Source organism: Gymnoscopelus microlampas (genome assembly GCF_963454915.1).
Source record: "Gymnoscopelus microlampas genome assembly, chromosome: 10".
NCBI classification, from domain to species: Eukaryota; Metazoa; Chordata; class Actinopteri; order Myctophiformes; family Myctophidae; genus Gymnoscopelus; species Gymnoscopelus microlampas.
In genome coordinates, this window is record NC_139947.1 from 31,067,801 (window position 1) to 31,080,911 (window position 13,111).

The 13,111-nt window shown below is 44.6% G+C and overlaps 1 protein-coding gene across 2 annotated transcripts in view; it reads right to left on the reverse strand.

Moving 5' to 3' along the window:
• Positions 1-13,111, reverse strand: part of LOC311053723 (forkhead box protein J3-like) — a 66,652-nt gene that overhangs the window by 41,748 nt on the left and 11,793 nt on the right. For both annotated transcript variants that reach the window (XM_084069392.1, XM_084069391.1), the window contains one exon: positions 12,580-13,098. In XM_084069392.1, coding sequence (XP_083925518.1) covers positions 12,580-12,966 — 387 coding nt within the window. In that variant the 5' untranslated portion in view covers positions 12,967-13,098. The remainder of the gene's footprint in view (positions 1-12,579; positions 13,099-13,111) is intronic.

The following is a 13,111-nucleotide window of genomic DNA, read 5'->3' on the forward strand; positions in this document are numbered from 1 at the left end:
TGGGGGGGAGTATAGACCCTTGGGGGACCCCAGTCAACTAGTAAGTATCTAAGGACAAAGTGGTTAAACGGTTTTGATTTTATGAAGAGTGCCTTGGAACAGATTTTTATTCTTTCTTTGCCTCTCCTTGTTTTGCCAAAGAGCACCTTTAATGACATCTTAATTTAAATGCCATAGCTCTCTTCACTTGTTTATTATATTTTGATTGCTAAAATCGATTAGATAGATAATAGCCTACTTACTGTACAGTACTTACACAGAAATGCTTGACTTATACTTAATATTGCGCCAGTGTCGCACGGCTTGCGCCCCGAATATAGCCGATCCACAAGCTCACAACAAGATGGTACATCGGCTATATTCGGTGTGAAACACCCGCGCACAGCTAAGTATAATTCAGGCTTAAGGGTTACAGCTCGCACGGTGAAATGTATTGCAGATGCACTATTAGCATAGCAAGTTAAAAATTCTCAGCATTTTACTCTCAGGCAACGGGAACAGTTGGATATGTTACAGCATTACAAGGGTTATCGTAATACATTGCAGTGTTGTAATGTAGTCGACAAAGCAGATGGCCCCACTAGCAAAAAAACTAAATAGAATTTCGTTTATGTGCGTGGACAATGTAAAAAAACAAATTGTTTTTTTAGCAGGGTAAGAAACGTACCCTTCACATGGATGCATGGTTGCATAAATCATGTCCAAAGCGTACTCACAAACCGTACATCTGTAGGGAGAGCGAGGGCAAAGGGTACAAGGTTTGCTGACTAGAGGATTAGCCAAGGGCCTCTGGAGTTTGACACAAACCTACCGTATGCACATACTGTTCTACCCATGTACGAACACATGCACTCGAAACACATTTACACACACACACACACACACACACACACACGCGCACGCACACACACAGCATGATTCCAGAGAGGCTCTGCTTCTCTGTCCTTCAGGATGATGCTCTGTGGTGTAAGAGGAGGAGGAGAGAGAGCGAGAGAGAGAGAGAGAGAGAGAGGGGGGGAGAAGAAGAGAAAGAAAGAAAAAGAAAGAAAGAGGCGTAGAAGTTGAGGCTGGGGTTGTTGTATATATTTGCAGCAGAAGGGAACGGAGAGGGATTTCATCAGCATTCAGCTGAACCCATACGATGCATAGAGACAGGGTGAAATGTGGGGAAAGTTTAAGTGGAGGACAGGAGGAGATAAAGAACTCCATAGACGATCACAGGGGCTGTAGGAGCCGGGGGGGGGGGGGGGGGGGGAGCTCCCCGGTGGCTCACCTGGTAACTTAAAGAGTGCATTGCCACATAAATAAAGGTGATTGTCCTTCCCGCAGCTGGCCTCTGAGTTCGACTCAGACCCAAGGCTCTCTGCTGCATGTCATCCCCTCTCTTTCCCCTTTGAGTGAGCCTTTCTACTCACTGTCTCTATCAAAATAACCCATTAAGACCTGGAACTGTGTCATTTTTAGATTTGAGCTAAAAAGCATTATTTTACACTTTGGCTATTCAAAAATAGCAGATCTACAAGCTCATAGCGCGGCACTCTACAAGCTCATAGCGCGGCACAGAGTGCCGCGCTATGAGCTTGTAGATCTGCTATTTTTGAAAAATCGTGAAAATGTGTGCAAATCTTTGAATATATATATTTTTAAAGCGAACATTTTTAACTCAAATCTTTGCTTCTGGGGGGTCCCTGGAACAAAAATATTTTGATGGGGGTCCGCGGCCAAATACATATAGTTTGGGGGGTCCTTGACATGAAAAGGTTTGAGCATCACTGATATAGAAACATACGTTTTTCAGAAAACTGTTGAGATTTAGGAGACATGTAGAATCGGCTTCAGGTCTCAATGGGATAAAGCAGAAATGCCAAAGAAAATAATCTTTTTTAAAAAAGGGGGGAGAAAGAGCTGGATGTCAGCTTGGGGGGGGAGGGGAGTATACGGACAGGTGTCTTAGAAGTGCAAGTCTCCTGGGTTCTCAACATCATTGAGACACCCTATTAAACCCTGCCTGTAAGAAGAGTGACAGACACTCTCCGTGAGGAGGGGAGGGCGAGGAGGGGAGTGAAGGGGTTGAATACAAGTCACTACTTCAAACCCCAGCTAATACATATTCATTTCATTTGTTAGACCCCCCCCCCCCACCACCACCTGCTACCATCACTGAAGTACTTCATAGGAGCCATCTATGAGGGAAAGTGTGTGTGCGTGTGTGTGTGTGTGTGTGTGTGTGTGTGTGTGTGTGTGTGTGTGTGTGTGTGTGTGTGTGTGTGTGTGTGTGTGTGTGTGTGTGTGTGTGTGTGCGCCATCACTGAAGTACTTCATAGGAGTCATCTATGAGGAAAAGTGTGTGTGTGTGTGTGTGTGTGTGTGTGTGTGTGTGTGTGTGTGTGAGTGTGTGTGTGTGTGTGTGTGTGTGTGTGTGTGTGTGTGTGTGTGTGTGTGTGTGCCTAGTCATACTGTACATGTGAATGGTTCTGCACTGTGTGTGTGTGTGTGTGTGTGTGTGTGTGTGTGCGTGTGTGTGTGTGTGTGTGTGTGTGTGTGTGTGTGTGTGTGTGTGTGTGTGTGTGTGTGTGTGTGTGTGTGTGTGTGTGTGTGTGTGTGTGTGTGTGTGTGTGTGTGTGTGTGTGTGTGTGTGTGTGTGTGTGCGCGCGCGCGCATGCACAAGCAGCTGCACCTTCTAGTGCATATGTACAGTATGTGTGCAAGCGTGTGCATGTGAGATAAAGAGTGATGGGCATAGAGGTAAGGCTGCTGCTGTCTCCAGGGATTTAGCTACGGTACAGTAAGAACACTAACATGAGTTATATCTGACAAAAGAGAAATCGCTGAAACTACCAACAAACTTATTCCACTGGTTCTCAAACCAAGGGTCCTTGAGGGGATTCCAAGTGAGTCCCCAGCTAAATGAGGAACCGTTTTAGACACCTAAGCCCTATTATATTTTTGGGCTATTTGAAAATAGTCTATCTACACAATCTCTCACAATGTCACGATGCGACATGTTATGAGCTTGTAGATCAATTTTAGAAAGAGTATGATAAATGTTGATCGATGCTCTTTTATGGGGTCCCTGGCAAAAAATATCTTTCAAATGAGGGTCTGCGGCCAAATACATAATTCATTTGGAGGTCCTTCACTTGAAAATGTTTGTGAACAACTGACTTAAGACGTCCTACTCTTAGGCAGAAAGCGTATGTCCCCTTTGTCACATCGACAGGGTTTTTCCCATCCTCATGTGACTTGGACATTGAGCCATGATGATGACTCTCAGAAAGCATTTCCATGATGGTGGCCCTTGTGGGGACATTAGACCAAACTAGGTCAGAGGGAAGCGAGATGTCCTGGCAGCCCACTTCCTGTTCCAGAGCCCGACCAACGCCGGATTTTAGGGCCCTTTAGAAAACTTTTCACCTAAACTTTTTGCCAATAATGACATGCCCAAAATAGGGACGCCAGATTGAAAGTGGTAAAAATAATTGGCTGCATAATAGTAGACAGTGGCGTGCACAGACATTTTGAGGGGCAGGTGCTCAAGTAAATTATAGTTTTTTTTGTTTACTTAGTCTGCTCTTTTTTCCCTCTACACCTATACCTCTTTGCCAAAAATAGCCGATCTACAAGCCCACAACGCCTCGCAGCGCGAGGCGTTGTGGGCTTGTAGATCTGCTATTTTTGGCTGAAGTTCTCCTCAGAAAAGTGGTTATGGTAAAAAGAAAAATCGTATCACATAAGGATTTGGCGGACCCCCTGTAGTAACTCTGAGGACCCCCTAGGGGTCCCGGACCCCCTGTTGAAGACCCCTTCTGTGCCCTTTTTTCAAAAGGGCACTTCTGGTCAAGAGGGCAAAGGGCAAATGCTGTAGAACCACCTAAAGTCTATCTGTGCACGTCCCTGATAGTAGATACCGAAAAAAGCCAAAAAACGGCCAATATATCGGCCCTACTTCTTAGTGGTCATGTGGAGTCTAGCGTCGCAGCACAGTGACAGCTCCTGTCAGGGGGCTGGATGGAAGGACGAGAACGTGAACAGTGAAAAGGAAAGGATGGGGTGCGGGGCAGTGTTGCCATGTCTGTCTGCTTAATATAAGCGACATTGGGCTTGTTTTTCTGTAAAGTTGCTCGTAAATATTGGCAGTTGCGAGTTGCTTTTTTTTTGGGCTTGTTTCTAAAGTGTATAGTTGCTCATTTGGGCTTGTTTCCTAATGTTGTTAAACCAGCCGTTCTTAACTCCTTCACTGCCAGAATTATTGCTGGCCGTGTTTGCCCACTGCCAGAGATTTTTCATTGAAAAAAAAAAAAAAGTACTCAGGAGCCGAGATACAGAATGTTTAAGTTTTAAGTTAACAAGGAAGTGGATGGGAGTCTAGATCTTCGAAAAATATATATATATATTTTTTTTTTGAAAATTACGTTTTTTACGTCAGTGGCAGAATTGGTAAACGGGAATAATTACGTTTATTACGTCAGTGAATGAGTTAAACATTTTCATGGTAAGGACCCCCAGATTGTATTTGTTCGCAGACCTCTCCCCATCTGAAAATATTTGGGGCCAGGGACCCCCATACAAGATTTGTGTTGTTAAAATGTTTCAAAAAAATATATATTTTTTTAATCTTTTTTGAAAATAGCAGATCTACAAGCTCACAACACGTCATGATGCGACACGTTGTGAGCTTGTAGATCGGCTATTTTCACATAGCCGTAGCCTAGTAGCTTCTTTTGGGCTTGTTTTATTAATTATTTCTCTCGCAAAATCTGGCGACACTGGTGCGGGGTAACAGACACCTGTCTATTGCCTGGATTCCAAATGATAACACAGACTGGAGCAGGAGCAGAGGTCACATGGTAGTTTCATGGTTTTGCCCTGCTTTTAATAATAAAACCATGATGCAAACGGTGACTTGAAAGGGGTTCCTTCCAGTCAAACGGGGCCTTCCGAATGCAGAAGTCCAGTTCTCAGCATTTTTGATGGTCCGACAAAAAACTGTTGGTACCATGGCTCCATGGCTGGTGTGTGTGTGTGTGTGTGTGTGTGTGTGTGTGTGTGTGTGTGTGCAAGAGCTTTTAATTACATACTAATCACTAATAGCAGTCTCAATATTAAATTGTTAGCAAGGCATTTCCGTTGCTATCTCCTTGAGACCGCACCGCTTGAGCGATGGTGCCTCCCATGGCTCAAGCGGACTTGAGCAATGGGATTCACCGCCGAGCGAGCTTAGGCGAGCGAGTCGCCGTGCCAAACGTTGTAAAGTCTGCTTGAGCCTCCTCAGCGCCGTCCGAGTTATGAATCTTAACTCATATTCAAGTCAACATGTGCCTTATTTGCCCACCCCCCTTAAAGTCACAGTTTGACGTTTGGTCACACATTTCCGGGGACATTGAGTTAATGTGTTTGACCCACTATCCAGTCAGCTACTGGCATGTGTGCCCCATAACCCCGCTCTTTACTATAGTCCAATAAAATTTAAATATCTATATCTAATATGTAAATCGTTATGCCTTTGTTGTCATGCACCATTGACAGGTCTCTGGGTCTGTTGGTTGTGGGCCCCCGTCCATGGTTTAGGAAACGAGGGTGTAAGCTCCATCTGTAGTCTAATTGTTGCATTCCAGCGTGTTGTGAAACTGTCTCAAAGCCTATTATTAGCCATTTTGGTGAGTGTTGGAGCCCTGGGTGGTTAGAGAGGGAACGATGGTGCTGGATGGGTGCCAAATCCTCAAGGAGATAGCAAGGGAAATGCCTTGCTTTTAATTAAGAATTTAATATTGAGACTGCTATTAGTGATTAGTATGTAATTAAAAGCTCTTGCACACACACACACACACACACACACACACATAATTAATAGGTGCACGCATGTTGTGTGCCTGTGACCAATTAATGTGTGTGTGTGTGTGTGTGTGTGTGTGTGTGTGTGTGTGTGTGTGTGTGTGTGTGTGTGTGTGCGTGCGTGCGTGCGTGCGTGCGTGCGTGCGTGCGTGCGTGCGTGCGTGCGTGCGTGCGTGCGTGCGTACTGCAAAACCTACTAAATGTGTTATTAAGAAGAGATCGTTTTGTTTCCTGCTTTCTCCTTAATAATGATTTGAAGGCATCAAAACATATTAAAACATCCAAAACACATTTAAGAAACTGGATTGTGGCTATAGTTTATTTATGGCTATTATGATTGATAATTGCATGATTTTGTTTTGGAAAAAACAAATGTCACAGGAATTAATTATAATTAATAATTATTAAAATAATTATTACCAAAGGCCTGGGACAGAGATTATGTTTTCCTGTCTGTCTGTCTGTCTGTCTGTCTGTCTGTCTGTCTGTCTGATTCTTTGTGCATGCTATCAGTAGGCCAAGGAAGACACACACTACCAACCCCAAATGTTTCAAATCAACCTCATGGTGGCACTATACCAGCCTGATTTACTTATTGGCCAATAACTCTTGAACAGAGTTTTTGCTACTACTCTTACAGATTTTGTCCCAAACTCACCAAAACTGCTACACCTTATATCTGGAGTCATCTGATAAACATTTATCATACAGGTTTTTGATATTCCATACCAGGCAGGCAGTATTCCATATTCCCATTAATACACTAGGCATGTTTGTTTGTGCCAAGGGAGATTCTGACCTTGAGGCCTGGTGGTGAAGCGATGCCATGGTCACACACACAACTGCCTGCACACACACACACACACACACACACACACACACACACACACACACATCTGGCCAGCAGACTGGACAAGCGTGACATGTGAACAGTGGATGCTGGGGTGCATGTAACGGCACGTGCATGTAACTGTGTGTTGCTAGGTGATGTGTGTGTGGGTAAACACACAGACAGAGGTGAGACAAGCTCAATGTGAAATTCTGTCAGACACCAGGAATCACAACTTCTCACTGTGAGTTTATAGTCCTATCTTAATATGACATCTGGATTTCACTGGAGGACACACACACACACACACACACACACACACACACACACACACACACACACACACACACACACACACACACACACACACACACACACACACACACACACACACACACACACACCATCACACTGAGTGGGTAGAGGCCTTGGGAAACAGAAGGTCCCTGCCGGTTTCGCACCCCAGCCCCAGTCTATGTGTCGAAGTGTCCCTGAGCAAGACACACACACCGCGTGTGCGCGCGTGCGCGCGTGCGTGTGTGTGTGTGTCAGCCTTTTTTTTTACAATATTGACTTATTCAGTATTTTGCTGAACAAAAGGGAGAATTCGGCTTTTGAAATAATAAAAACATATTCAGATTTTCATTGCAGTTTCCTAAACTTTTAAAGAAAATAAATGCATCATCCAGTGACACAGCACACACCACCTGCCTCCGTGTTTAGCTTATAGCTACAGATTACACAGAGCAGGCCACATGTGGATGGAAGTCAGAACAATAGCCCGACCCTGCTTCAGATCATGTGATTGCCTGTGACATGTAGCGTTTCAACTGAAGGCCAAAGGCCATGGCAGTATAGTGCTGCCCTTTGCACCATCACATTAGGTCCTGCTAATTTGCCGGCAATTAGCCAGACTCACATTGGGAGCTGGCTAGCCCTGTGGCCATAAAGAGGCTCACAGGAGAGCGGAGACTGCTATAAAAGAAAGAGATTCACATGGCATTTCTTAGGTGGTAGATAATGGAAAGGCATTCACTAAATTGATAGATACAGTACACAGACAGGGAGAAAGATGGATAAGATAGAAAGCATAGTGAGATATTGCCATTCTACAGATACATAGAAAGCCATTAAAAATAATGAAGTATGGTGAAGCTACAATAAACCATTTAATGATACTTAGAATAGTGAAGCTCGATCGTGTATGAAGCTTGCATGTGTGGAACTATATGACTATCATTTGATTGTGTGAGCAAGTGTGCGTGCATGTTGTGCACGCAACTGTGTGTATGTGCAGTAGAAGTTCTCTTAGAGAGCTATCTGGCCGATTGATGAACTGAAAGGACAGCAATCAATAAGATAACTTTCTACGGAATGCATTCATTTATTTTCAAACAAGTGTCCTCGAATCGTGAACATTTCTTTTTTTTATCCCATTAAGAGGCCGATTCTACAAAATGCCTTCTAAAATCAGTTTTGAAATCACTTTCAAGATTTCTCAAAAATGTTCGAAAATAGCAGATGTATAAGCTTGTATATCTGCTATTTTTGCCAACGCAATAATCTAAAAAAGACACAGATGCTTTCCGGTTTTAATGGGTGGAGTGTAGAAAAAATAAATGTTACTTAATGTCTATTTGCCTTGGAAAAAAATCTCCCATCTGAGGCCCTTAATATGATGTGGCCCCATTCATATCCATTCATCTTGACTGATGAGAGGGAGAGAGAGAGAAAACCATGTGCATCTTTCATCTCTCGCTGCTACATGCTTGATTAGGGGCTGTTGTGAAGGTGGAAAACTTGGGCTGCTGGGGTGGAGGGACACGTGGGTGTGAAAGGGCTGTGAGGGCGCAGCAGAGGGCATGGGAAAGTAGAGCCACGCACACTGGATACCACAGAGCAAAGGAGAGAAAGAGAGATAGAGAGCGGGAACTAATGATTGTTAGGGAGACCGATAGACTTTATCAATTTGATTGTCAAATTGACCTGTCTGTCTGTCTGTCTGTCTGTCTGTCACAGGAAAGCAGACAGAGACAGAGGTTTGTAAATAAAGCACAGGTGAGATATTGCCATTGCACAGATACTTGAAAGCTGAAAATAATGATAGTATGATGCAGTCTGATGCAACACTGTGTGTATTCCCCTCCAGTGTATTGGATTGATGGGTTTCAGCAATTCATGTGAATCTTACTGGAGAAAAACTCGATATATGCAGAAGGATAAAAGTGCTCGAGTTGGTCCAAAAACGAAAGACTATCACTAACTTACATTTTGTGCAATGACTAATAACACAACATATGCTAAGGCAACAATAAGATGTTGATGCTTTTTTTCAAGGACAGCAGCCTTGCTCACATAATGTTCACATGTATACTACAGTATTTCTTTATCTGCAGTATCTATCTAGTATCTATGATCGGTCCATTATTGGAATTAACCTGGGATTTGCATGTGTGGCAGCTTCATTTCATGCAGTGTTGCAGATTTACAGCCGCATTCAAGAAGCATCAGAAGATGCCGCTTGTCATGACCTCTCAGATGGCAACAGCAATAGACATATTCAATTCCAGCTAAGACATCTCATGACCTTGACGAGCTATCTGATTATAATGGCGGTGTAGATGAATGTGTGTCTTGCATGAATGTGTCTGTGCGAGCACGCGTGTGTGTTCTTCATAGTCTTTGAATACTGTTGGTATGCATTTGTGTATGTGTGTGTGCGTGTGTGCTTGCGTGCGCATGTGCACACACACGCATGTATGCGTGTTCATAATGCTCACACAAATGTGTGTGTGTGTGTGTGTGTGTGTGTGTGTGTGTGTGTGTGTGTGTGTGTGTGTGTGTGTGTGTGTGTGTGTGTGTGTGTGTGTGTGTGTGTGTGTGTGTGTGTGTGTGTGTGTGTGTGTGTGTGACTGCGTGTGACTGTGCGTTGTCCTGGTTTCAACCCTGCCGTGCCTGCACTCCCACATTATCATACAGAACAGACTGAGTGCGTGTGCTGGGTAGTAAAACTCTCCTCTGCTCTCTGACAGTCTCCTCTCCACTCCTCTCCTCTCCTCTCCACTCCTCTCCTCTGCTCTGCTCTGCTCTCCCCTCTCTCTCCTCTCCCGCTGAGCTGCCCCAATGTAATCTGTAGACTGCACACGTACAAGGCCTACCTGAGCGGGAGACTCTCCATGTTTGTGCGTGCGTCGGTCTATGTAACTCTGAGAGTGCACACATTTGTCTACAAATTTGTGCACTCTCAGAGTTACAAACGGGGGGAAAATATTACACTGAGGATGTTACTGTGTGTGTGTGTGTGTGTGTGTGTGTGTGTGTGTGTGTGTGTGTGTGTGTGTGTGTGTGTGTGTGTGTGTGTGTGTGTGTGTGTGTGTGTGTGTGTGTGTGTGTGTGTGTGTACGTATGCGTGTATGTCCAGAAACCGACATTCAAAGTGTGTACATGCGAAGTGTGAATGCATGCAACGCCTGTGCACGCAAACCGATGTCTGTGCGGCAACGGATCGTGTCCGCCAGACAATCCCTGGATGTCTGCATTCCCACTGTGTACAGCTGACAGCAATCACCTGAACTTGGATGAACCAGCCTTATGTAACTTTCCCTGTGATGGCCTTGGCTGGTATCCCCCCCCCCCCCCCCGCACTGGGCCACGTACATTCAGGAAGCAGTGGATTTACAAGCCTTTTCAAAACATATCCCAGAATCTTCAGCATTCTACTAGAATACTGACATTTAGAACTTAAGTGCCTGAGTGCTGTAGTCTGCGAGAGTCCTGTTGCACTCTTAGCTCACTTGAGGGGCCGTATAGTCGCTCATGACTATGCGAATCGATTTCTGTATGCCGTCTATAATTTACATCATGTCAGACTGTTTCCCCACTGCTTAACCCATTTATACCGGGAACCCCTATACGTAACTATACCTTTCAATCCGGGAACCTCTTTTGGGGTAGTTGTTGCTATGTACAGTATATAGCAACATTCATTTTTTGTCATTTTTGAATAAATATTTTAGGTTTTTCAGAAAACTTCAGGATTTAGAAGCCGTTTTTAGAATCAACCTCAGGTCTAAATGGCTTAAATCAACTGTTACGATCTAGAAGCTTGATTTTCTATTTTGCATACAAACTGTATTTCAAGAGAGATCATTTGATGCACAGGACAGAGATGATGTAAATATGTATTTTCTCCAGATTTGTGTCAATTTACTTTCTTACTTTCATGCACACAACAAAGAGTAGCATTGAGGGAAAGTTAGATTGTGAGTAATTGGTCATTATCTTAAAGTAACTTAATTAAAGTTAAAGAATCAATTGTCATTTGCATTGCAATAAAGTAGTGTACTGTCAATTACTGGTAACCACTTATGCCCTATACACTTCATCATAAGACAAATAGTGTAAATAGCAGATCTACAAGCTCACAAAACAATTCCCTGCGATGCGTTGTGAACTTGTAGATCAGCTATTTCTGTTTTTTTATTTAGCTTTTTTGGGGGGAACTATATTTTGAAAAAAATCTATAATGACATGCCTCTTGCATATCCTCAGCGAAAGGTACTCTATCTTCGGATAACAAACCTTTGTGAATTGTTTTTTAAAAAATCTAAGGAGTTTTGAAATTGTGGAGAAATGCCAGAATATGTGCCCAAAAAACACCCCGCAAGAGTTCAAGTACGATCCTTTAATGACGTTATACAAATGCAACCCCCCACACACACACACACACACACACTGCTAAATGTAGAGTTATAATTACAATATGGCAACAGCATGACACCCAAATGCAATGGTGATGCCAGTAAGAAAAGCCAGACAGAACGGCCTCAATATCCCCCTATCCTCTCTCCGAGTGAATGGCAAACAAATTGATTGAGTCCTACAATCATGTAAGGAGCTCTGCCAATACAACCTGGCTTGTATCACAACCTTTTTGTCTGAGCTGTTGGCACGCACTCTCACTCCGGGAACGGTGTGTCGAAGATTATAGAGACGGGGAACAAACGCAGCTTTAGTGAAAAGGAAATGAGAAGAGAGGAAATGAGAAGCGGAGGAGATGAGAAGAGAGTGTTAGAGGGAAAGAAAGAGAAAAGAGATGCAGAAAGAGAAGGTGAGTGAGACAGACAGAAAGAGAGAGAGGGGGGAGGGAGGGGGGTGAGCAACTGATCAGGATACAGAGTGGGGAAGGGGAAACAGGGAGAGAAAGGGAGAGAAATAATGAGAGAAAGAGAAAAACTGTTCCTCCCTCAGTGAGAAAATCTCAAATAGATGAAATGGCTGATAGTTTGCAGACAGCCTCTTCAGTGTGTCAGTGGAAGGACTGAATCTATCCCCTTCTTCACTAATAAGGTAGAGAATTCCCCAGACACCACCCAAGGGATCTATTCATCTGTCTCCAATAACAGAGCCACCTTTCCGCTCATATTGCCTGGGATTTGCATGGCAACATTTGCATATGGATTTAATAATGTCATCTGAATGAGGAGAGCAGGCATCTGTCAGTCAATGCTGGCTCCTTGAAAGGCTTCACTGCTTTTCTAGGTAACAGGCGTATCACATTTCGTCATTATGGAGGCAACATAACAGAGCATTAGCAAAATTCCATATCTATCTCTATCTATCTATCTATCTATCTATCTATCTATCTATCAATAAATCAATCTATCTATCTATCTATCTATCTATATATCTATCTATCTATCTATCTACCTGTGTGTGCGTGTATGTGCGTGCGTGCGTGCGTGCGTGCGTGCGTGCGTGCGTGCGTGCGTGCGTGCGTGCGTGCGTGCGTGCGTGCGTGCGTGAGTGAGAGAGAGTTTGTGTCTGTCTCTCTGTGTGTCTCTCTCTCACACACACATTCTCTTCCACTCTCTTCCACTTTCTCTCTCTCTCTCTCTCTCCCTCCTCCCTCCTCTTACCTTCCAGCCACTGCCTGCCTCCCGGTAGTAGGGGAAGTTGTCACAGATCCACTGGTAGATCTCGCTGAGGGTCATCCGTTTGCGTGGCGAGCCATTGATAGCGAAGGTGATGAGGCTGGCGTAGCTGTACGGCGGCTTGCCGTCACGGTGCTGAGCGGCCTCCTCCTGGTCCAGCGTGGTGCCGGGATCCAGCTGGGCGGCCTTCTTGCCCGCCCCATGTCCGTGGTGGTGCCCGTGGTGATGTCCAAGATGGTGGCTATGAAGGTGGTGGTGGTGGTGGTGGCCATGGTGGAGATGCCCTGCATCTGTCTTCTGAATGGCCGCCCGCATGCTGAGCTGGGGGAGCCAGTCCATTGATGTCAGACTGCTCTCCAGCTCAGAGGTCATAGTGGCTGGGTGTTGGGGGGGGGGGGGGGTTCAAGGGTCAAGAGTTCACAGAGGGAGGTCTCAGTGACGTTTGGCGTGAAGGATCTCCTTTCACTCACTGGATGGCTGACGCACAGCGGCCCTGGTTGAATTCTGGGAGAGAGGG